This window comes from Prosopis cineraria, unplaced genomic scaffold (assembly GCF_029017545.1).
Source record: "Prosopis cineraria cultivar Desert tree isolate PC_DT_omini unplaced genomic scaffold, ASM2901754v1 PC13, whole genome shotgun sequence".
NCBI classification, from domain to species: domain Eukaryota; kingdom Viridiplantae; phylum Streptophyta; class Magnoliopsida; order Fabales; family Fabaceae; genus Prosopis; species Prosopis cineraria.
The window spans coordinates 21,221,308-21,248,757 of NW_026555344.1; the positions used below are offsets into that span (position 1 = coordinate 21,221,308).

The window sequence follows — 27,450 nt, forward strand, 5'->3', positions numbered from 1 at the left end:
AGAGGCATATAAACGACAGGAACCAAATAAATAGAGGTTGAATGAGTATTATACAACTCTGACAACATGCAACCAGAACAAATTATCAAAGAACTAAAGCCTAATGTGTCATTACAAACTAATCATCTAAATTATAGTTAATGCTGCGCCTCAAACCACAAGAAAAAAGGAAACCAGTTTGACCCAAAAGAGACAAATCAGTATGTATTGTTAAGTAGACTATAAACTATAAAGAACAGTTACATCAGAGCATAGATTACAGATACAGCTAAGCTATGGAGCATGGGAAGGCCAAGTACTGTTGTTAGTGAAAGAACCAACGGAAAGGTTTAACGATAAGAGACGAAACTAATCGCAGAGAGACAACAGTCAGGGAGACGTCCTCCTTAACTCATCTAGATCACCAATGGCCGAATAACAAACCTCTATACATATCAATAGCAACTCACGGGCATTTTCTTTGGATATAAGAAGCTCCATGCTCTTCATACCTATCAATTGCACGCTTAAATTTAGTACAGAAAAGCTATATGGCAAAATTAGGAAGCCTAAGCCCTGAATAGCTATCAATTGCAAATGGATAAAAGGTAGCACTGACTATCAATTTCATGCGAGTATGACTAAGAAACCTTCCCCTCATAAACTAAACCAATGTAAAGGGATCCAAAGTGTATTTAAGCTTATTAAATAGTTTCTACTTAAATTCAATGGAAAGATTTGAAGGCCGAACTTGACAGTTGGTCTTCTGTTTTCTGGTAGAAGGTTGTCCACAGTTTATTCATTCATTCATTTATTTATTTATTATCAATGAAGTCCCTATGAAGCCCCCATAGGAATGGAATTAGAACAATGTTATCACTCTCAGCTACAATAGGAACACAAAATCTGCAAAGCACTGGCCAGGAAAAACAATAGTGATGTATATTTGAAGGGCCAACATAGGTTTACTAACTCCAATATACAGGGAAGGGGATGGGGAGCAATAGGAATGAGAGAAAAAAATTTCGAACATATTTTAAACTAAACTTCAAGATTTAAAATTTATCATACAACCTTTGACAAATAATTGATACTTACTCAGTCTTGGAGAACCACATTTGTTGGAAGGAGCCAAGAGAAGCCAATATGCTTCCACCTATCCAAACGCTGCATAATTCACCACCATGAGGAAGAGGACATTTTTTTGGACAAGCAATCACAAGAAGCATTTAATCTGGCCCACTTTCATTAGCACTCATTAAAGTCGTTAACAGAATATATTGATACATATTTTTTTGGACCTACAAATATCAAAGATTATGGGAACAGAAACTACGTCAACAATGACCAAAAGCTATAACTAACAATTGAAGAAGTATGATGCCAGAAACCTCTATTATTACAGAGGAAGAAACGAACATTTATAGAGAAGCACAAAGCCTAGGTAATCTAGGAGATGGCTGAGATACACAAGGCAAATCATATCAGGAAATAAAATCAACCTATATCCCTATCAGCAAAAATAACTGTTGAAAGGGGGCTGATGGGTCCTAGGCCCATTAGTCAACTTAATCCTAGATTTAATATCATTATCTTTATTGTTATTATCTTTTCAGCATAGTTTTAGGGATTAGATTTTATTTTTCTGATATGATATTATTATCATATCTCTTGTACTTTATAAATTCAGCTTTCCTCTGAATAAACAATTACATTCATCACAGAAACACTCATGGTATTAGAGCCACAGTCAGCCTATACCTAAATTCCTGTCGCTCATGCAACTTTGTCCTGAGAAGTGCGCAAGTCAATGCAGCTTTGTTCTTTAGACGCAAGATGTTTTCAGCATGCGTCTTTGTCCTCTCAAGTCATGCTCCAGTCCTGCAAGGATCCTCTCCCTTGCTCAAGTCGTATGTCACGGTTCTACACTGATCAAGTAGCGCGACCTTGTTTGCTCTTTTGTTGCAGTCGCAACCTGTGATGTTCTACCCAAATGCAAGAACACGTCTCAATCTCTAGGCCCAACACTGAATCGCGCCTCTCTCATCTGTTTCTATTGAGAAGTACCTCTGTTTCAGCCCTTCAAAGTAGAGACAGCGTCCTTTCCTCTGTTTCGTCTCAATACTATGTTTTTATTGTTATGGCCTACAAAGCAGCCTTGAATGGTAACCCACAAACCTTCAACACAAAAGGGGAATCCACAAATAATCCCTCTAGTCAATGTGGCAGTGAAAGCGTCCTTTCCTCAGGCGGTGGTAGCAATGTTGATTCACTCTCCTCTACTTCTCACCTATCGACTGAATGGGAATAATTATTTGCAGTGGTCCAAGAGCGTCTGTTGAAAGTGAGCTGATGGGTCCTAAGCCCATTAGTCAACTTAACCCCCATTTAACATCATTATCTTTATCGTTATTATCCTTCCAGCATGTTTTTAAGGATTAGATTTTATTTTTCTTGACATGATATTACTATCATATCTCATGTGTACTGTATAAATTTAGCTTCCCTCTAAATAAAGAATTACGATTCATCACAAAAACTCTCATGGTATCAGAGCCGCAGTCAACCTATACCTAAATTACTTTCGCCCATGCGACTTCATCCTAAGAAGCATGCAACTCTGTGTGACTTTATTCTTCAAATGCAAGGTGTCTCAATGTGCGTCTCTGTCCTCTCAAGTTGTGCAAAGCATCGTGCACCTTTATTCTCTCAAGTTGTGCGCAACATCTCGAAGATCCTCTCCCTAATTCAGGTCATACGTCACGGTTTTGCACTGCTCAAGTAGTGCGACCTTGTTTGCTCGTTTGTTCAAGCCACAACCTGCAACGTTCTACCCAGACATAAGAACACATCTCAATCTTCTAGGTCCAACATTGAACCGCACCCCTCTCATCTATTTCTATCGAGAAGTCCTCTGTTTCAACGCTTCAAAGCAAAGATATTGTCCTTTCCTCTGTTCCATCTCAATATTCTGTTACTATGACTTACAAAGCAGCCTTGAATAGCAGTATCCCATAGACCTTCAACACAAAAGGGGAATCCATAAATAATCCCTATGGTCAACATGGCAGTGACAATGTCCTTTCCTCAGGCAATGGCAACAATGGTGATTCACTTTCTCATCTACTCCTCACCTATCAATTGAATGGGAATAATTATTTGCAGTGGTCCAGGAGTGTCCTTATGTTCATACGTTGTCGATATAAGGGATGTTATTTGACTGGTTCCCTTAAAGCACCAGGAGTTAACGACCCCAAGTATGAGACTTTGTGTGCAAAAAGCATGGTGATGACATGGTTGATTCATTCGATGAACCCAAAGATAAGTGAGAATTATCTCCTTGCCAACTCAGCCCAGGGAAGTTGGGAGTTTGCCCGGTGTACTTATTCTGTCAAGGAAAATACAGCAACAATTTATCAAGCAAAGCGTACTCTTCAAACCCTTACACAGGGGAGAAATTAGTCACTTTATATTACACTACTCTTATGCATCTCTAGCAGCATATATTGATCTATATGAGGTACACTAATGGTCTTGTCAAGCTAATGCTACCAACTACAAGACGGTGGTTGAACGGGAGTAATGCTATGAATTTCTCCTTAGTCTTAGTGACTCCTATGAGGATCTTCGAGGACGAATTATGGGCATGAAACCTCTACCTTCTCTTGAAGACACATTTAACATGATTAAATATGAAGAAAGCTGCAAAGTCCTAGTATAGCTTCCTTCTTCTACCTCTACTCCTTTTAGTACTGAAGCTTCTGTAACATTCCGTGTTAGCACTATATCATCCACATACACAATTAAGATAGTTGTTTTTTGACCAGATTGTCTTACAAAGAGTGTATGATCAATCTAACATTGAACATATCCAAATCCCTTTACAACACAAGTAAATCTTTCAAACCAAGCCCTGGTAATGACTTGTGCAATTTACATACTTTACCTGCATTATCTAGACCTCTTAGTCCTAATGGAATCTCCATGTACACTTCCTCTTCCAAGTCCCCATTTAAGAAAGCATTTTTAACATCTAGTTGGAATAATGGCCAGTCTAAATTAGCAGCAAGAGAAAGTAGAATGTTTATGGTGTTAAATTTCACCATTGGTGCAAGAGTTTCTTGGTAGTCAATGCCATAGGTTTGGGTAAAGCCTTTGGCAACTAATCGGGCCTTGTATTTATTGAGGCTATCGTCAGGATTAAACTTTGTAAGAACCCATTTACTCTCTACAACTAACTTTCCCTTGGTAATATCCTTTGCACTAGGAGTTGCAAGCCAATTTGCAAGCAATCCTCAAAAGGAGCATATGAAAACTGTATATAGAATCCTCAGATATCTAAAGGCTACACCTAGAAAAGGTCTCCTCTTCTCAAAGGGAAATAAGAAGAGTGTAGAAATCTATACAGATGGCACTAAGAGAACTCTAGGATCAGAAAGTGTAATAGATGTAGAAATCTACACTGATGCAAATTGGGCAGGAGCTATTCATGACAGACGCTCTACTATAGGATATTGCACCTTTATGTGGGGTACTCTGGTAACTTGGAGAAGCAAGAAACAACCAATTGTATCTAGAAGTTCTGCAAAAGCTAAATACAAGGCTCTAGCTCTTGGGATTTGTGAAGGTATATAGGTTGTGCAACTATTGAAGGAACTTGGTGTTGAAATGAAAGCTCCTATAACAATGTAGTGTGATAGTATGGCAGCTCTCAAGATTACGAACAATCCTGTTCAACATGATCATACTAAACATGTTGATATTGATAGACATTTCATCAAAGAAAAAATTAAAGCTAAAATCATAGATCTGGCATATATTCCCTCAGAAACCAAGTTGCAGATGTAATGACCAAGCCTCTTATTAGAGCCAAGTTTGCAGAGATGATAAGCAAGTTGGAAATGATCAACATCTATTTGCTAGCTTGAGGGAGAGTGTTGAAACTAGGCTGATGGTTCCTAGGCCCATTAGTCAACTTAACCCTAGATTTAATATCATTATCTTTATTGTTAATATCCTTTCAACATGTTTTTAAGAATTAGATTTTATTTTTCCTAACATGATATTATTATCATATCTCATGTACTTTATAAATTCAGCTTCCCTCTGAATAAAGAATTACAATTCATCATAGAAACTCTCGGTGTCCTTATGTTCGTACGTCGTCGAAATAAGGAACGTTATTTGACTGGTTCCCTAGAAGCACCAAAAGTTAGTGATCCCAAGTATGAGACTTGGTGTACAGAAAACATGGTGATAACATGGCTGATTCATTCGATGAACTCAGAGATAAGTGAGAATTATCTCCTTGCTGACTCGACCTAGGAAATTTAGGAGTCTGCCTAATACTTACTCCGTCAAGGAAAATACAATAGCAATTTATCAAGCAAAGCGTACTCTTCAAACCCTTACACAAGGGGAGAAATCGGTCACCTTATATTACACTACTCTTATGCGTCTCTGACAGCATATTGATCTATGTCACCACCAATGGTCTTATTACGTTGATGCTCTCTACTACAAGTCAGTGGTTGAACAGGAGCGGTGCTATGAATTTCTCCTTGGCCTCAATGACTCCTATGAGGTCTTTGAGGAATAATTATGGGTATGAAACCTCTACCTTCTTTTGAAGACACATTTAACATTAAATATGAAGAAAGCCACAAAGTCTTACTACAACTTCTTGCTTATACTACCTTTGCTCCTCTTTAGTATCGAAACTTCTACTATGGTGGCTCGTGGTCATCAAGGAAGGGACCACAAATGGAAAAAGTCGCTTCAGTATGATCATTGTAATAAAAATTTTCATACACAAGAAACTGGTTGGCAAATTCATGGCAAGCAGATCATTTAAAGAACCCCAAGGGTGATAACAAGGGGGGAGCAAAAAGGTCACAACAAAAGGTTCACTGCCCACCTTACTTATGATCATACACTCAATACTGAGGAGATTGCTATGATGAAACTTATTCTGGAGAATATTCTCGTGAAGAGACAAGTAAGAAACCTACTCCCTCTATTACCTTGGCCCATGCTAGTAAGACTTTATTGACTACATTGGGTACTATCTCATTGTAACAACATTTGGGTGGTGGATTCTAGGGCAAATGACCACATTACAGGTTTTCGAGACTTATTTTCTAAGTTTAGCCCCCATTATGAGCATACTTGTGTAAAAGTAGCCAATAACACATATGCACAAGTAATGGGAACCGACACTATTGCTATCTCCGACTTTACTTTTTTGAAGAATGTTTTATATGTCTGCATTCTGCAATATCCAATGTAGCTTGTTATCTGTCACATGTATTACCCACCACTTATCTTGCCTTGCCACCTTTGACAATTCTCGTGTTTTTCAAGATTTAGCATCGGGGAGGATGATTGACAATGCTAAGAAACGCAATAGGCTCTACTATCTGGAAGACCAACCTGTCAGTCAATGCTGTTCAATTGACCCTATTTCCAAATGTTTCTTTTTTTTTTTTTTCTATTATGTTACAAGAAGACACTGTTATGGCATTCTCGTTTAGGCCATCCTAGTTTTAATTATATGAAAATTTTGTTTTCCAACTCTAAATAAAGTCAAGTTACATTGCGATACATGCCAATTTGCTAAACAAACTCTCAATCCCTTCCCTGCTCATTCTTATATCCCCTCCACACCTGTTTCCCTCATCCATAGTGATGTGTCGAGTCCCTCATGGATTGAAATTCACACTAAGGCTAGGAGAATTGTTTTGTTTATTGATGACCATATGCGGTTAACGTGGATTTTTTTGATGAATGATAAATCTAAAATTTGCACTATTTTCAAAAACTTTCATACTTTTGTTCAAACTCAATTTCAAACTTCTATAAAGGTTCTTCATAGTGACAACAGAACCGAATATCTCAATTCTACTCTTCGAACCTTCCTTACTGAACATGGGATTCACCACCACACTTCTTGTGTGCATTCTCCTCAACAAAATGAAGTGGCTGAGTGAAAAAACAGACACTTACTTAACGTTGCTAGGGCTCTCTTACTAGGTAATAATCTTCCGCATAAATTTTGGGGAGATGCAGTCTTTACAACTGCTTACCTTATTAACCACATGCCCTCTAAAGTTCACAACTTCCAAACACCTCTTTGACTTATTCTTGACATCCTATCCTCACTCTCATTTAATTAACTCTCTTCTTAAAAAAGTCTTTGGGTGCACTGCTTTCGTCTTTCATGATACAGGCAACAAATTTGAATCTTGGTCCATCAAATGCATTTTTTTAGAGTATTCATCTACCAAAAAAGGGTACAAGTGTTATTCTCCTAACACTCACAAGTTCTATGTCACTACTAATGTCACTTGTTGAATCTCTTCCTTTCTTTCTGAAATTATCCATTAAGGGGGAGAATGATGGTGAATAGCTAATCTGTGTGACTAATAATGGTCATCTCGAAAATAAACAAACTAGCAACCCTAATGTGAGTCCTCACACATCACTAGACCCGTTCTCCACTGACTCTAGTTTTATACCCATCTCTAAACCAAAACCACCCATTCCAAATCTTGAACTACCTATCCCGGAACCTGAAGCTCAACCTACCCACATTGAGCCCAACTTTGAGCCATACTTAAATGAGTCAAGGATAGATCAATTTGAACAGCACAAAAATAATGAGGACCCCATTGTCATTCCAAGGCAAAGTCATGACTCTCAATCTAAGGGTAATCCTAAAGACCTTTAATAGCCTATTGCTCTTAAAAAAGGCAAGAGAAGTTGTACTAGACACTCCATCAATAAGTATGTTTCTTATAACAAACTCAACACTCAATTTAAGAACTTTGTTGCTGCTGTGGATAGTGAAGATATGCCTAAGACTTTTGAGGAAGCCATAGTTGATCCTAAATGGAAGGCAACTATTGATGAAGAGCCAAAGGCAATCAATAAAAATCAGACATGGAAGATTATGGAATTACCTGAGAGGAAGTCAACTGTAGGGAGTAAATGGGTTCTTACAAAGAAGTTTAATCTTGATGATAGCCACAATAAATAGCCACAATAAATACAAGGCCCAATTAGTTGCCAAAGGCTTCACCTAAACCTAGGGCATTGACTACCAGGAAACTTTTGCACCAATGATGAAATTCAACACCATAAAAATTCTACTTTCCCTTACTGTTAATTTAGATTGGCCATTATTCCAGCTAGATGTTAAGAATGCTTTCTTAAATAGGAACTAGGAAGAGGAAGTGCACATGGAGATTCCATTAGGACTAAGAAGTCCAAATAATGCAGGTAAAGTATGTAAATTGTACAAGTCATTATATGGCTTAAAGCAGTCACCCAGGGCTTGGTTTGAAAGATTTACACATGTTGTAAAGGGATTTAGGTATGTTCAATGTCAGACTGATCGTCTGGTCAGAAAACAACTATCCTAATTGTGTATGTGGATGATATAGTACTAACAGGGAATGATGCAAAAGAGATCTTAAAGCTAAAACAATGACTGGTTGAAGAATTTGAGATTAAAGACCTTGAAAATCTAAGATATTTCTTAGGTCTGGAGATTGCCCGCTCATCAAAGGATATTAATGTATCACAGAGAAAATATACTCTAGATTTGCTCAAGGAAACTAGAATGTTGGGAGTCAGACCTGCAGATGCTCTAATGGAACTGAACTGCAATCTAGAAGTGAAACCTGATGGGAAGACAATGAATAAAGAAAGATATCAAAAGTTGGTGGGAAAACTCAGAGACTTATCCCATACAAGGCCTGATATATCCTTTGCAGTAGGAGTCGTAAGCCAGTTTGGAAGCAATCCTCAAAAGGAGCATATGAAAGCTGTACATAGAATCCTCAAATATCTAAAGGCTACACCTGGAAAAGGTCTGCTCTTCTCAAAGGGAAATAAGAAGAGTGTAGAAATCTATACAGATGGCACTAAGAGAACTCTAGGATCAAAAAGTGTAACAGATGTAGAAATCTACACTAATGCAGACTGGGCAGGAGCTATTCATGACAGATGCTCTACCATAGGATATTGCACCTTTGTGTAGGGTAATCTGGTAATTTGGAGAAGCAAGAAACAACCAGTCGCATGTATAAGCTTTGCAAAAGCTAAATACAAGGCTCTAGCTCTTCGAATTTGTTAAGTTATATGGGTTGTACAACTATTGAAGGAACTTGGTGTTGAAATGAAAGATCCTATAAAAATGTGGTGTGATAGTATGGTAGCTCTCAAGATTGCGAACAATCCTGTTCAACACGATTGTACTAAGCATGTTGAGATTGATAGACAATTCATCAAAGAAAAAATTGCAACTAAAATCATAGATCTAGCATATATTCCCTCAGGAAACCAAGTTGCAGATATGATAACCAAGCCTCTTGCTAGAGCCAAGTTTGCAAAGATGATAAACAAGTTGGGAATGATCAACATCTATTCACCAGCTTGAAAGGGAGTGTTGCAAAAAGGCTGATGGGTCCTAGGCCCATTAGTCAACTTAACCCTAGATTTAATATCATTATCTATATCGTTATTATCTTTTCAACATAGTTTTAGGCATTAGATTGTTTTTCTGATATGATATTATTATCATATCTCTTGTACTTTATAAATTCAGCTTCCCTCTGAATAAACAATTACAATTCATCCCAGAAACACTCAATAACCACTAATTAAACTAGGGTAGAAAACATTAATTATAAAAATAGCCTTTGGGCCCATACAACATCAACAATAATATTGACACATAGATGAATCCCACCTGAACCTCCTTTCAGTTGCATTCCCACTGGCCAGCACTTTCACTCTAGCAGCTTGAGGGGATTCCTACATCAAAAATATACCATTTAGTTCTTCACATTTAAACTAGTCTATAATTACTATGAAGAAAACACACCACATGCAGCAAAAAAAGTTCAAACAGCTTGGATGTGTTTATCACCGCTAAATCATGACAGATTCATGAGCACAGCTGTTAAATTCTCAAATAAAACTGAACTTTTTCTTTTTTTTTTTTTGGAGGGGGCGGTTGGGGCGGGGGGCAACTCACAATAGGAAATTGCCAACATCAATTATCAATAACAAATCATAAATGCACATGTTTTGGTAATAGTTTATGAATAATACTTAAAATGCACCCAAATCAAACCAATACTCCATTGTGGACACATCAAAGCATTCTAGTTCAACTCAAATTAGATGCTACAACAACAACATGCCTTATCCTACTAGAGTAGGTCGGCTACATGGATTACATTGTACTCTATCATTTAGTAAGCTTTTAAAAATATTGTTAATTAAGAGATCTCGATCAACAACTTCCAAAAGTATTCTCTTTGGCCTTCCTTTACCGTTTTTGACAGGGCTCAAAGTTATCCATTCCACCCTCTTCAAAGATGCCTCTCATGGTCTTCTCTGTACATGTCCAAACCACCTCAAATGATTTTCCTTTATTTCTCCTTCAATAGGTGCAACACCCACTTTCTCCTTTATAGACTCATTTCTAATTTTGTCTTTACGTGTATGTCTGCACATTCATCTCAACATTCTCATCTTCGCTACTCCAACTTTGTACTATTGCTATCCTGTTAAAGCCCAACATTCATTATCATATAATATTGCTGGTCTTATGGCAGTTCGATAAAACTTTCCTTTAAGTTTATTTGGTACCTTTCAATCACAGATAACTCCTTTAACATTTATCCAATTAAACCATCCAGTTTGTATCATATGCGCAATATCTCCGTCAATTTCCCCATTATGTTGAATAATCGCTCCAAATTATTTAAATTTTTTCATTTGATGTATGATCTGATCACCCAATTTCACTTTCAAATTACCATTCACTGACTCTTATCAAAATTACAATGTAGATATTCTGTCTTATTCCTACTCAGACGGAAACCTTTTAACTCCATTGTCCTCCTCCATAACTCCATTTTACAGTTAATCTCCTCTCTTATCTTCGCAATAAGAACTATATCATCTGCGAAAAGCATGCATTTAGGGATTTCCTCTTAAATATACTCAATCTAAACATCTAAGATTAGATCAAACAAATAAAGACTCAAAGATGATCTTTAATGCATTCTATGGTTTCCAAACAATTCAGAGTTGTCGACAAAAGTTAGACATCTGGTAGTGAAGGCTTTGTGACTAGCTATGTAAGCTATAGGTTTTATTTTTTTCTCTCTAGTGTAGTAGGATGGGTGGTGTAGTCCCTGCTCTTAGCAAGAAAGTACAAATCAAAACCTTGACTTGTCAAACTCTTAAAAACAAGCAAGCCTGTCCCAAGCCAGTCTATTCACAATGACATTGCTCTTTTGCACAAATATGCTCTTATGGAAATGGTTGTTAGATAATCCACTTTGTTGAATCAGCTGAGAGAGGGAATGCAAATCTAAGCAAGGACTTAGGAATGGCAATACAAGGGTGACTGATGCATGTGTTTTTCTAGATACCCAAGCATCCACTCATCAACTGAACTAGAAAAGGGGGCCAGCCATGGCTTAGAATCTTTTGTAGCTTACTCTAGTGTTTATTCCAAGATATCCTTTAGAATATCTTGGGCACCATTGATTTTACAAAATTTGGAAGAAGGGCATTATTTGTTGGGTTACTATAACATCACAGGAATTTATCATTAGTGAAGCTTTCATCTGAATTCTAAACTGATCATCGCAAACTACCTGGCTCCAAGAATGCTTATTTAAGATGAAAAATCAACTCAAGTGTCATTGCAAACAAAAGTTTCAAGGGCTGAACAATTGGTGTCTAGTTTACATTGGCAATATAATGGGAATCATGCACAAATATCTACAGATAGGACTGCTCAGATATGTCCTATAAAAAATGACAAACTACAAAAAACTAGGCTAGAAATACTAATCCAGCAACTAAGAAAATGAACCAAAAAAACAGACATGCTCATTAATTAGCAATGTGCCTCTAAATATCTACAGGTAGATGAGAAAATAATGTGGATACCAGACATTACAAATAGGGGCTTGTTTGAGCACTAGCTACCAGAATCACTTTGTTGCATTGATGCTTCACTTTCACAACCCAATCTAGGTTAAGGAGCTGAATAGAAAGCTGGATTATGGAAAGAAAATAACACTTCCTATCCAATCACCGCTCGTTGTTTTGGTTGCTTTCTTTCAATGAAATGCTTGCACTTCAACTATTGGGCAGGTCATTTCTCAATTGAATAGTTGGGCTTGATGAAAAAGAAAAATTAATGATACAAGACAATTCTCAACTCAGTAACTTAATTTTAAGAAGCCCTACTTATTTTAAAACACTTTGACTATTTTGAAAACATATTTATGATGATGAAAAGTTTCTTAAAGCTCCTCAAAAAGAATATGACCATAAATCCTATCCTGCAGAAGATTTAAAGGTACAAAGTATGGTGACGTGTTTTAAAACAATATTTCTGACTGTTGCATTAAAGAGGTATCTTTAAGAGAAAACAGCCCCTGACGTTATCATAACTAAGAATTATAACAAGAAAATTGGCAAATGTGTAAAATTGAAATCAGCGTGCTAAAAAATTATACCTCTAACAAGTCTTTCTCAAGGCGTTCCTTCAACTGTTGCATTGAAGCTGTGCCACCAGCAAGCTGCATAACATAATTTTTCTATTTTTAGTTATAAACTAAAAGGAGGGCATCCAATCCTAAACATATGAAAGTGACCCCAAAGCATGGTTAGTAATGATCATGGTACACTAGCAATAAGGGCTCATGGGCATCACCATAAGCATTGGAAAGGGCACGGGTTGGAAAAAGATTGAGAAATAAGAATGAACGAAACTGCACCAACATTTTAGTAAAATAGTGATGGTATAGAATGCATGTGCAGCACACAATTGGCACAAAACTCTGGCACCATTCCACATGACAAAGGGTATGTTGTGACACACCATGAACAATACACCAAAGATTCACATGCTAAGCTACTTTTATTTACAGACCAACACAAAGATGCAAAAACATGCCAATGCGCAAATAAGGTAAACTTACCAGTATGCTACTAAATAATTCCCTTCGGATGTCTACATCACACTTGTTAATACTCTCTATAACCTGCACGTAAATACATAGGGAAATAATGAGAAAAGGAAGAAAAGTCAAGCCCAATGACCTCCAGTTCAAATATTTTATTACCATCTGTGGCAGACCTCGAACTGAAGGAGCAATCTCTGCATAACTCTCCATGCCAGGAATAGTCTGTTGTTTAGTAAGAAAATTTAGCCCAGATAAGCTTTGAATTAAAAAAAATAAAAAAGAAAATAGTAGAAGGAAAAATAACTTGGAATAGGAAGAGTGCACATTATGAGTGACGCCACTCATCCAGGCCCGTGTAGAAACTCTTTTCTTTTCAAATAAGAAAATCTTTAATGGACAAAAACAACTTTAAAGTAGCTTAAATATTTAGCTTTAGCTTCAAAACAAGGGTAGTAGAAACAAGAAACTAAGCAGCCTAATACCCCAAAAGTAGCAAGATGAAAAACAATATCAGCGAAAAAGTTGATACAGGCCATACAATTGGTGCTACTGTGATATAACGTTACATTATTAAGATTACGATTCTGGTACAACAATTTGCAGAAAAGTTTGAGCATATGAGCAATGAACATTAATAACCAATGAATCTGCTTCATTACAAGGCGAGCAAACATTATTTGCACATACTGAAGGAAAGCATTTAGTGCTGCTTATGTCATTTGCGATCTCATAATTCCATTTCTTTTTATTAAGTAATTATGACAGCATTTTGAATATTTTCAATTAAACAAATCCCTCCCGACCTTTCCAACTTCATTTTATTTGCCTCTTTATATCCCACATGCATCAAGGTTGGCATCATATCCTGCCTATCCCAACAGAAGTCACAATAGTGGGGTGGTATATTGTCCAGCGAAGACGTTTAAGGCAGCTGGGCAGACATAGATATGCATGATCATCTGACATTACCAGTTCATAAGGATTTCAATAACAAGGCCATAACCTAAGGTCTGGGCCTTGCACTGAACAGCTGCTTTTGGCATAATTTGTGCGGGCCAAAATGAAATCCTAAAGCACCAATTCAAGATCTTAACATTTGTGAATCTTACCTAGATCCAACTCATTCAGAGAAAATAGATGATTCAACCAATGCTAAAATTTTGCATTTACCTACACCTGGAGTATATCACATACTTTACACCAGATGAATGAAAATGTTTACAGATGCAGGCTACACACCTGGACCAGAGATGGATTAAAAAGAACATCAGGAATCTTGAATCTATCAGCTCCAATTTCAATTGTCCTGTGTTATAACAAGTTCATACAAAAAAAAAAAAAAACAGATGAAAAAGGGCAGTAAACCAGAAGCAGAAAGTAGGCAATAAAGCAATAGAGATCATTGCAAATACACAAGGCCAAGATACTAGAAATAGGCACATCAAACATTAACATAGAAATTCAATATCATAATTTCCATGAGAAAAATTAACTCGCACTCACTGGCCATCAGGAAGTTCATATGGGGTCATCGGAATGTTTGAGTATGCACTCTCTGACACAAAAAAGGAAGAAAACAGAATGTCAAATACAAGATTAATTATAACAATCTAATCTAGGATAGCTATGAAGAATTAACTGTGTTAGACATGTCTAGGGCCTTGGCCCATATTTATATGCTTAACCCATACCAGTTGTTGGACTCTATCATGTCCAATGTATCTTACTGTTATTTATAATCTTTGACTTTGGGAGAGAATAATTTATTGCTAGATGTTGTGATCCTCCTTATATGTACCCATCTCTCCATTTTCTCGAATACATAGAAAGAAACATAGGAAAATATTTTTCCCCATGGTATCAGCCAAAACAATGAACCAGAGGAGCCCAATCATGTTCAGTCCAGGGGGAGCCTTCGCCACTGGCAGAAATGGCTCTTCAACCTCCTCTATCAACAATGAGTCACTGGGTCACCATGGAAACGGTAGGAATCTATCCGAATCTGAGCAAGGACGCTAACAAAATTTCTCTAACAATGGCTCTCAATCTTCAACTGGCATCAATGGTGAAACAGCACCATCTATTCTTATCAGGCACAAGCTCAACAACAACAAATTAACTTCAATGGTCTCAGTGTGCCTCGCTGTTCATTATAGGAAAGAAGATGGAGAGGTATTTACTTGATGATACCTTAGTATAAAACATGGACGGCAGAAAAAGGGTAATGTCTTGGCTTATACATTCTATGACACCAGAAACTAGTGAGGGACATCTCCCTGCATCTACTGCAAAGGAGATTAGGGATTCAGTGAAGAGCACATATTCAGTTATGGTATAGTAGCCTTGTTTCAAGTCAAGAAAGCACTTATAGTGCTTAAACAAGGCTCTATGAGTGTCATTCAGTACTATATAAGACTCGAGACTGTGGCAGCAACTATACTTGTATGTAGTTCATCAATGGTCCCATCAAACTGATTTGCAGAGCTACAAATAGCTTGTTGAGAAGGAAAGGACGTATCACTTATGAGTTCCTTTTGGGACTCTAATTCCTTGGAGGAAGTTAGAGGTCACATAATGGGGATGACTCCACTTCCACCCCTTCAAAATGCATATAACATGTTAAAATGGGAAGAAAGCCGAAAACAGCTCACCCAAAATGTTGATTTGTCAATCACCCCAGCAACTGAATCTTCTGCTATGGTGGCAAAAGGAGGACAACTGAGTTTAAGGGGAAGAAAAATCTAAAGAATGATAACTGCAATAAGCTTGGACACACTAAAGAAAACTTTTGGAAGCTTCATGGCAAGCTTCCAAACTCAAAGCACAAGAACAGGATTGAAAGCAAAGGATTTATGATGTCCGCAGAAGAGAAAGAAGATTCAGAGACCGGAAAATGAAGCAAAGATATGAAGATGTTGACAAAGTTACTGGAGAAGTATGAATTATCATCCTTCCCTAATATCAATTTGGCACAAACAGGTAATATGATTATGGATCTTCCATCTATGGAACCATAAACCACCTAGATTATTGATTCAAGTGCTGGTGATCATATGACCAGTAATAATGCTTTATTTGAGACTTTTCAAACAACTAAAAGCTCTAGGAAAGTAAAAGAAGCAGATGGAACATACTCTAAAGTTGGTGGAATTGGAACAATGGTTATTTGTGACAAATTAAAATTGACTAACATGTCATATATTCCCAATCTCAAGTGCATTCTTACGGCTGTTAGTAAATTGAGGAAGAGGCAATGTTGTCATACTAATTTGAGGATGACTTGTATTTTGCACGATTTGAATTCAGGGCGGATGATTGGCAATGCTAGGGTGGTCTCTATTTTTCTAAAGCTCCAGACTACAAAGGAGTGAGATCTCGAGTTGCCTATTTTGTTTTTATTTCTAAAAATGTACTTTTGTGGCCTCACAAATTAGGACATCCCAGTTTTAGCTAAATGAAAGCCAAGTTTCCAAAGCTTATCGATAACGATTCTATTTCTTTTCAATTTGAGTTTTGTGGACTAGCAAAACATGCTAAAAGCACGTATCCATCTAACTCCTATAAACCTACACGGCCTTTTTCTCTCATCCATAGTGACATTCGGGGACCTTTAAAAGTTCCTAATATAATGAAATCAAGGTGGCCTATGACCTTAATAGATGTCCATACTTATGACATGGGTGTTCTTGATGAGAGAGGAGTCTGAAGTGTTTGAGATTTTCAAACAACTTTATGCCTTTGTCAAAAATCAATTTCAAACTTCCATCAAAGTATTTAAGAGTGACAATGCAAGAGAATACTTGAGTAAGGGATTTCAAATTTTTTTCAATATCCATGGAATCCATCACCAAATCTCATGCCTATACTCCACAACAAAATGGAGTTGCAAAAAGGAAAAATAGACACCTATTGGAATAGCTAGGGCAATAACAATGACAAGCTATGTGACTGTTGGGTTTTGGCGGGATGCCATCTTTAATACTCCCTACCTAATCAATACAATGCCTACAAAGGTCCTTAATTTTCAGACTACTAACCAAAAATTTCTTGAAACCCAACCTTACTCACCACTCGTCTTCTCCACCTCTGAAAGTGTTTGGATGTACAACATATGTTCTCAATGAAGGGGATGGAAAATTATGTCCTAGGGCTGTAAAATGTATTTTCTCAGGATATTCACCGAATCAAATGGATTTTAAATGTTTTTGTCCTAATACAAAAAGGGCTTATGTCACAATGGGTGTCACATTTTTTTAGCAACAACCATTATACTCTAAAATTGGCTGTGATGGTGGGGAGAACAGTGGGAGTGAATGGTTGACACAGAACATTAATCAACCTGAACTTGGCGATTTAAACATCCCCAATACTGTTTTGTCTCCTATATCTCCATGTTCCTTTCCACGCAATTCAGAAAAACATCAAGACAATAAAGAAAACCCTTCAGATAGACCTGAAAACTTCTGTTCTCACCCACAAAGTTGAGAAAAAGACTCAAACAGCCCAGAAAATTGCTTTACCTGACCTGAAACTGAACCAACAAACATCCTGAACAACAATAGAGGTGATTTAGAGGGGATGTGAGGAAGAAAATAAAAAATAGAGATCAACTCCACTCTCCAACAAAATCAAGAAGTTGAACCTGATCCAAATCTTGCGGGCTTGAACAAGCCTATTGCTCTACGAAAGGGGCTAAGAACTTGTACACAACATACTATAAATAAGTTTGCTTCCTATGAGAAATTATCTCCTTCTTTTAGAGCATATGTTGCAAATATTTCCTGTGAGGAGATTCCAAGAAATTTTTAGGAGGCCTGCAAAATCAAAACTAGAAAAGAGCCATAGATGAAGAGTTGGCTGCACTTGCTAAGAATAACACCTGGAAGTTACGTGAATTACCTGAAGGGAAACCTGTTGTAAGCTGTAAGTAGGTTTTTACAATTAAATATAAACCAAATGATAGGTTGCAAAAGGCTCTAGTCAAACTCATGGTATTGACAACCAAGAAACATTTGCTCTAGTAGCAAAGTTAAATAGCATTAGAAATCTCCTATCTCTCGCAGGTAACAAAGATTGGCCACTCTACTGGTTGGATGTGAAAATTGCTTTTTTAAATGGAGACATTGAGGAGGAGATGTATATTTAAATACTTCTTGGTTTAAAAATAGCTGAAAATTCATCAAAAGTTCATAGGCTTCAAAAGTCCTTGTATGCTAAAGCAATCATCAAGGGCCTGGTTTGGGAAATTTTCTTGTGCTGTGAAGTATGGATATGATCAATGTCAAACCGATCATAATCTTTTTTGCATGACATAATAAAGGAAATATCAGTTTTAGTTGTCTGTGTTGATGACATGATCTTACAGGTAATGACTACGAAGAGATTCATCAATTGACGAAGGCTCTTGCAAGGAAATTTGAGGTGAAAGATCTTGGGTATTTGAAGTATTTTCTTAGAATGGAAATGGCTCGGTCAAGTGAGGGAATGAATGTTTCACAAAGAAAGTATATACTTGATCTATTGAAAGAAACAAGGATGCTTAGTGCTAGAGTAGCAAATACTCCAATGGAACTACATGCAAGCTAAAAATGAGAGATGATGGAATCTTTGTTGATGTTGGAAGGTATCAAAGATTGGTTGGAACACTGAGTTACTTATCTCACACTAGGCCAAACATTTGTCATGTTGTTAGTGTAGTAAGTTTGTTCATGAATAAACCTCAAAAGGAGCATATGCAAGAAATGTATAAAATATTGAGATACCTCAAGAAGACACCTGGCAATTGACTGTTCTTCTCAAAAAGGAGAACTAAAGACATTGAAGTTTATACAGACACTGATTTGGGAGATTCTCTTGTAGATAGGAGATCAACTCCTAGTTACTGCACATTTGTCAGGGGAAATTTGGCAACTTGGACAAGTGAGAAGCAAAATGCTGTTGCAAGGAGTGGTGCAAAAGCATAATTAAGAGCATTAGCACATGGGATTTGTGAAGTAGTCTGGATACAATTGGTTCTAAGAATTAAAGAGTGGTGCATTAGCATTAGCACATGGGATGTTACAGCACCAATACATATCTGGTGTGATAACATGGATGCTACAAAGATCTCAAAGAATCCTATTCATCATGATAGAACAAAGCATATGGAAATTGAAAGGAATTTCACAAAACAAAAAAACTTAAGGTGGCATGATCAATCTTGATTATATATCCCGTCAAGAATTCAAATGGCAAACTAAAGCCTCGTCAAGAACCAAGTTTAAAGAACTTAGAGGCAAGATGGGAATGATTAACATCTATTCTCCGCTTAAGGAGGAATGTTGAACATGTCTTGGGCCTTGGACATATTTATGCTTAACCTAATTGTTAAGTTTGTTTAGTATAGTGGCTGCTAGTTGATTAGACTTTATTCTCCTATGATTTATGGTGGCATTATTCTCCTATGAATATATATCATAATCTATCCAAATCCTACTAATATAATAATAATATAATTAAATATCAAACCCTATCTAAATTTAAATCCTATTTAAACCATAAATCATATCTAAACCTATTTAAATCCCAATTAATTCCTAATTATTTTCTTTTTATTATAATTACACAACAACAAAAATTTCCTCAAACTGAAAATGAATGTGTTGAAGAATTGAAGGGTCTTTTGCTTTTGGATAAAGGAGAAAGCAATGAAATCTCATTGAATACGATCTATCAATGCAAAGCAATAAAGAACAAGTTAAGAAAACCATGTCAACAGGAAAGATTGCAAATCAAATTATCTAGGACGTATGTTTTGAAAAGTCTTGCTTATATAAATGTATAAAAAGTAAAAGCAATGCCATAATATGTAAGGTAGTTATCCATGCAAATGTTGGAGAGATCAATGAACATACTGCACAAAATCAACAGAATTCGAACATGATATGATATGAAAATAACATGCACACAAACCATCATATGGGGTATCAGGAGCTCGGCAAACACATTCCTTGATATCACTAGCAATCACCCTCTGTCGCAAGAAAAAGTCAGTAAATGTAATGGAAAAAAATTAAAGAAAAATTTTTGGTTATTCACAGACCTGGGAGTAAAGTTTGTAGCTTTCAGTTGTATTGGGAAAATCAACATCTACAGTCTGTAAGCAAAAGATAGATTATTCAAGTAAAGTAACATAGCAGCAACATATTAAAATAAATTCAATATAAGCACTTATGGAGCTAAATGAAACAAAAGTTCAAAATAAAAAATTCTGGCTATTAAGTTTGGCAGTGTTGCCCCAAATGCATCAATGAAACTAGATTTGAATCCCGTGCTACCTAAATTTGAATTTTGGATAAAAGAAAACCATAATGCTTTGTTTTTAAAGATAAACAAAATATTGGAAGTAACAAGTTATGCTAATCACAAGTAACTAAAATGCAATCTTGATATACCTGAAACTCTCCAGGCCGGATTTCCTTTCTCTTAAAGGAATACCGGGGTTTAATCTGAGATAACACAATAAAAAGGAAGAATATTTCAATAGCCAAATAAAAATTATAGTAACCTTACTTCAAATGGATATTGGAACAGGGAAAAAAATCCAACGTTTGCCACTCACCACAATACCCTTACTTTCCAAACTTTTCATCAAGCAATCCGTAAGAAACTCTCCTCCTATAGGAGAAGCTGCAACTGCCTGTCGTAAAAGATAATACATGATCCAAAGAAATAGTGACAGTCACCCCCAACAGAGACAATGGAAGGAAGGATGCATGAATAGTGCATGTGAAGAAATATAATCTAACAAAAATAGGATTCCCTTATTAACAGTGCGCAATGAAAAGGAGATTGCATCAGATCTTCTCACACACATGTAGACTACCATAGATTTACAAATCATCATAGTATTATCACCATAACAATAAATTTTGTGCGTCTCATTTGCTAAAATTGTATCCATGAAGACTATACGATTAGAAACCCTTGTAAACATTTTACTTTCTGGAATCTAATCATTCAAATGTTTTCTGTGTCATAACAAATATCATTTCCCATTCATCTTTTATAATTTTAAAAATAAAGATTTTTCACACATGTATTTATTAAAACATACTTCAATAATTAAGTCTTCAAACCTGTCAGTAGTCAAGCTAAATTTTAAAGATCGGATATTGGTGCATACCAAGGAATGAATTAGTATTCACAACTCCTCAGAAATAATTTAGATAATGAGCTATACCTTTTGAAGAACATAACCATCATGGACAGGTGCAACAGTAGTTGATCCTCCACCACTGAGTAATTAAAATATTGACAAAAAACTACTCATCAAGAATGATTCCAGCATTATATTGTAGTATCTTAGGGAAAATAACATAAAATTAGATGCTCCTTGGAAGATACCCAATCCCCCAAAATAGTCCACCCACTTCAAATCTAAATGGAATTCTCACATTTTCTTCAGACATACATATAACCTTTCGTCCAGCTAACATGAAGTAAAAATGAGACATTTAAGATAAAACAGAACATTATCACATAACATCTGAGCATCTATATGTTAATATCTAACAATATAAGAACAGAGATCCACAATCAGATCAGGTTAGGCAATTAACATCTCCAAAGACAATATCCAAACTACTAGCCAGACATGTGATATCCCTTACCCATCAACAACCAATGCCGTGGCACGACCTGATGCAAAAGATGTAAGAACCTGGTGTTAAACAATAAACCCTTGTTAATCAATCAATTCATTAAAATTGTCAATCATATCAAGAAATATGAAGTTAGAAATAAATTTCCAATAACTATTTCTTTTCCTCAAAATAATTGATATGCTTCAACAAGGAGGTATCGAGAAGTGAAAAAACCATTCACTTACAGCATTCTTGGCCAAAAACAAAGCAGGTACTTTGTACTTTTCAAACATAAGTTCTGCCGTCCTGTCAGATACAGAACAAACTAAAATGTAAATGTAGATGAATCCAACTGAAAATACTAGACAAGAGGTATCAGGTTGCACTACAGATAAAACCAAATCAAAAAAAGAAAAAAAAGAAATAAGGCTAGAATACCTTTCTCTCTGTTGTTGAGTGTTAGAAGAAGGTTCTGCAAGTAGCATTGGATGCTCTTTAGGATCGATCAAAAGGCATTCCCTAAAAGTGTCATTCAAGTCACTTGTTGAGCAATTCTATAGTATAAAAGAGATAAAATGATATCTGGAAACTTACAAGGCAGCAACAATAAGAAAACAGCAGAGGGATGGGAGGAAGAACCCATCAGTCATTATCACACGAATAGAAGCTGTTGCACCCATTTAAAAAAAAAAAAAAAAACACAGATAGAGAGAGAGAGAAAAGAAAAGACATCGCTACTACAAGAAAATCATTAAAAACCTGAAAGCATGATCCCAAATGCTATCAACAATATCCCAGTCAGCAACGATTCCATCTTTCAACGGTGATAGCACCTGATGGCAAGACAAAAACATAAAAATCACCATAAATTATCTGAAGGCGACTACCTAAACTAGGAGCTAATTACGAAGGATTACCTCCATATGGTCTCTGCGGTATCCCAAGGACTGTGATCCTACATACAATTTGCGCTTTCCTTTGGTTTTGTCAGAATCAGGATTTCTGGTGTTGTTTTTTGAATCCGCAGAAGAAGCAGAGTTCTTTTCAGTATTATCAGGCTCATCAATGTCCATTTGATCAATTGCTCCAACAACCTAAATAAATACAAGTTGAAAAACCTATAAGACATTATACAGTCCATAAATATTAAAACTATCCATGGAATTTCTAGGCCTCCTGATAAACTTTACATCACTTGCATTTTCCTCTATCTAGAGATAAAAGCTTATCACCACTCAGAATGCCAGAGCTCAGAAAAGTAACTGAGTCCTACATAGCAATAGTTAACGAAATAATATTGAAAAACTCGAAAAACTGGCACACTCTAATATTTCAGCGGAACGGAGGCAACATTCAAAAAAAGAAAAAGAGAAATAAAAAAGGCCAAATGAGGAACTAAGACAACAACACTCACGGAGGGAAACACAGCCTTGGGAGCATCTTCGCCGGCGTAACCGGCTTTGCAAGTGTGGGAGCCCAAGTCAATCACAATTGCAGATACTTCGTCTGTGAATTCCCAAAAAACACAATGCGCGATGAGGAAAAATACATACAGAAAGGAGAATCGGAAAGAACTATATTATACGGAAAAAAAAAGTATTATAACCACCTCCTCCATACATGACTGAAGCTTTTATGTGGTTCCACAGAGAGAATTAGGGTTTTAAAAGGGTCTTAACTTTTCCCACTAAATTTTTTAGTAGGGTTTTATAAACACTGAGTTTCGAGCAAGAAGAAGCTCGCGTGCTAACAAAGACCGACAAACGACTTTCCGGCCGTTCTTCCGGCAGAATTAACGGTGGTAACAGGACAAGCAGAGGTGGTGGATGGTAGCTGCTGGATGGGAGTGATTGTTGAGGAAAGGATGGTCTAGGTATCTGGCTTTGGGCTCCACTGACATGGGCCTCCGAATTTCAACGATCTTCTTTTTTGGGCCACCATTTCAAACGTGGGCAAGGCTATTACTGTTTTAATTGTATTGGGTTAATTGGGTTAATGAATGTCATAAAGTGAATATTATCATAGACTTTAAACTCTTAGATTGTGCAAAAACTTTCTTAAATTTCTAAATTTTAAGTCTTTGAAATTTCACCATTAAATTAGAAAAAATAGCTATTATTTTTAAAGGTCAAGATGAGTGCTACATCAGTATACAATTGAACCCTATAATAACAAAAATAATAGCCATTTTCTTCAACTTAACAATGAAATTTCAAGCACTCAGAATTTAAAAGTTGAGAAGAGCTTTTACACATTTTAAAAATTTAGGGTTTAAGATGATATTCGTGCAATAGTTTAGGATTTAGGATACTTATTGACACAATTATATTTAAACTTTTTGTTCATTAAACTAATTAAAATTGATGTGAGCAGTAAAGGCACTTGTCATTTAAACAAGTGGCTGGGGTCATTTCTCTTTGTATTAAATTTTTTAGGTTATTTGAGCAAAATTATTTAACTTTTTATTGGGATTTTACAAAGTGTTGAATTTTTATTAGGATTGTGACATGTATAAGATTTTTCTCTTTATTGAATTTTTGTTGGGTTAATTCAAGCAAATTATTGCTTTTTTATTTAAATATTCATTTTTATGTTCAAATAAAAATATTTTTATATATAAAAATTATATTATATTATTTTAATTAAAACCAATATGACTCTAGGTTAACTTCTAGTTAAACCATAAACCTTTAATCTACTATCTTGATCGATTTAATAACAGGTCTAGATTTAAATACCTTATCTACCATCGCTCCTAGTACCTTGAAAGTTTGTTGTTGGTAGGGCCTATTCTTTATATTTACCCAAAAAAATTGTTCACGTATATGTAATTTTGTATCTATGCAAAAAGAAAAAATGAAAACATTCTAACTTCCTCTATTAAAAATATAACATATTTTTTAAAGGATTAAATATTTAAAAATGTAAGACATTTTTAGTATTTTAAAGTGTAATTAATGTAATTTTTTTTTAAATTCTTATAGTAAATAAATTACTTTATATTTACTTTTAAATGAAACATAATATTAAATAAAAATAAATATAAAAAATGGTATTAGTTGGAAGATAATTAACTACATATTGAATGCGGGATTTAATTAAAAATCTCTTATATTTTTAAAGGAGAAAGTGAAAATGTTTACATTTTTAAAAATGCACTGGAATAGTTTAGTGTTTGAGAAGAAAAATAAAAATTTAAATTAAAAAAATTTATGTAGATATAGATATTCTCTTCATTTAAAAATATAAGATATTTTTAACTGAATCTTACCCTCAATCAAACAAATTTTATTTTTTCATATTTATCCCTATTTAATAGAGTATTTCACCCTAAAATAAATATAAAATAATTTATTTAATAGAGTCACTTTTGAAAAAAAAGGCAATAATTAGATCTTAAAAGACTTAAAAAATTTACATTTTTTAATATCCAACCCCTCAAAAAATATCTTACATTTTTTAATAATAGAAGTATATAAAAAATAATTTGTATATATAACATCTATTATTTTACTAAAAATTTTATATTCATCATGAATTTTTAGTACAAAATCCTACATGATCTCTCAAAATACAAAAATCTTATTATTTTTATACCTTGTTTAAATTTCTAAAATTTATAAGTATAGACCCCACTCATATTTTTAATGGTAGGTCTTACACACTACTTTTTAAACGATACTTCTTAAATTTTTTAAAAATTAAGTTTATTAAAATATTACATTCTCTCTATTAACCTTAGAGCCTCAATTCATACTGAGTTTAAAATATCTAAATATATAAAAAATTTATAGTTGAGCATGATTCTTAACACATTTAGTTTTCGAGTTTATTTAAATTAGTTTAACTACCTCAAATTATTATATTATATTTTATTTTATCTTTCTCTTTATTGAGTCCATACACTGCATCTTTCAATATCTTTTTTGGCCAATTTATGCATTTGATTTTTTAAAAAGTTACAAAATAAATACATTGAAATAATAAAAAATTAATTTTTTGGTAATTTAAATAATTTTTAGACAACATTTACATTTAAATAGGGGTATTTTAGTCTAACATACGTGACTTAATAGTCAACTAATAGTTAGGTGGATGAAAATAAAATTTTAAAAATAAAAGAAGGGCTTGTATTTTATAACTACCTATACCAAAAAAATATTGATATAGCTTTTAAAAAAATAGAAGAGATATATCATTAATTAAGATATAAAAAGATAAAATATTTTTCTCATTTTTAAGTATAAGTTTTGTATGTACTGTTTATATTTAAATAAAAGTATTTTAGTCCAGCACACATAACTTAAGGGTCAACTAATGGCTAGGCGAATGAAAATAAAATCTTAAGAATAAAAGGAGGGCTTATATTTTATAACTATCTATATTAAAAAAATATTCATATAGGTTTCAAAAAATAGAAGAGAGTATTATTAATTAAGATAAAAATTGATAAAATAATTTTCTCATTTTTAAGTATCTTAAGTTTCATACGTACCATATCCATCTGAAAAAAAAATGTTAGATTCATAAAAAATAAAATAAAAAATGAAAAGTCGGATGATGGTACCATTTTTTTTTTTTTACAAAAAAGAAAACGTTAGATTCATAAAAAAAATTTGAAAAGTCGGATCCGACAATGTTGCAATGGCAAAAGATTAAAAAAGGGGAAAAATCTGGGGGTATTTTCGGAAATTAACTGTTCATTCAATATCGAAGATACAGATGTTCACCAAACTTGCCAAATTTATATAGAAGATATGGATGTTCACACCAAACTTGCCAAATTTATGTAGACATAGTATAGGTGTTCAGTCACAAGGTTTTGATTTCTCTTGTTTGTATTGGCTTGATAATTATTTAATATGATATCCTTCATATTAAAATAAAACGATTATGATAATGAAACTAATGCTTATTTTTTCTATAATACAAAGAGCACTACTTTATCAAGTGAGTTCGTTTCTTGGCAGAAGAAAGTGAGTTTGCTTCAAAAATTTTAATGGTAAGTTATTATCTTGCTTAAATCATCAAATTTATATCTCAATCTTGATGAATTGCTAGTTGTCTACGGTAGAGGATTCAAATTTATCAAGTGGCTTAATATATACTCACTCTATGAATATTCTAATTATTGTTACTGGGTTTGATCAATATTTAAAAATTATCAAGATATGTTTCCCTTAAAAGTTTAAAACAATATTCCCAATCAGAATTAGATCGGATAATTCAGGTTCAGCCTAACTTGAATTCATTTCAGCTTTCGATAGCCCAAATACTCACAATTTTATTTTTAAAATTAATTTTAATTTAATTTTTTTACTTTGAAATTACTTATTTTTATTTTATAAAAAATATAAAATAAATTTTTTGAATTCTTAAATAAAGTATAAGACTCAAAATTTTTTTAAAAAATATCTGAGTCTTAAATCTAAAAATAAATATAAAAATATATTTTAAATATTATTTTAAAATATTTTATAGACTAAAAATAAAAAAATATGACAATACAAATATTTTCAATTTTTTTAAAATATCTATAGTAATGCATTTTTGTTTGGCCTAATATATTAATGCATTTAAATATATGGTATTTCAATATAAAATGAGTTAAAACTCAAAGAATTAATTAATATTTATTATATTTTATATATTTTTAAAAAAATAATTTTTTATTTGGATATTTGGGATCGAGATTAGTTCAAATTTTATTGAGTATATTTTAGCTAACCTGAATAGACCTGAACATTAAAAATTATTATTTTACTAAGTGTAATCCTAATTTTTTTTTTAGTTTATCTCATTAGATGTAACCCGAATTACCAACTCTAATTATAACACTTCTT

At 34.5% G+C, this 27,450-nt stretch overlaps 1 protein-coding gene across 1 annotated transcript; it reads right to left on the bottom strand.

The window, feature by feature from the left end:
• Window positions 1-9: 9 nt before the first annotated feature.
• Window positions 10-23,480, bottom strand: LOC129291671 (actin-related protein 4-like). The gene is made up of 20 exons (XM_054929149.1): window positions 23,217-23,480; window positions 23,022-23,113; window positions 22,525-22,701; window positions 22,367-22,440; window positions 22,046-22,126; window positions 21,853-21,913; window positions 21,635-21,684; window positions 21,205-21,259; window positions 20,584-20,661; window positions 20,417-20,470; window positions 20,065-20,118; window positions 19,935-19,995; window positions 14,487-14,538; window positions 14,223-14,289; window positions 13,143-13,205; window positions 12,999-13,061; window positions 12,534-12,596; window positions 9,734-9,798; window positions 1,078-1,146; window positions 10-491 (listed from the first exon to the last, which is right to left on the bottom strand). Exons 1-20 carry the CDS (start codon window positions 23,227-23,229, stop codon window positions 446-448), a joined length of 1,338 nt encoding a protein of 445 aa, XP_054785124.1. The 5' UTR covers window positions 23,230-23,480; the 3' UTR covers window positions 10-445.
• Between the last annotated feature and the right edge of the window lie 3,970 nt (window positions 23,481-27,450).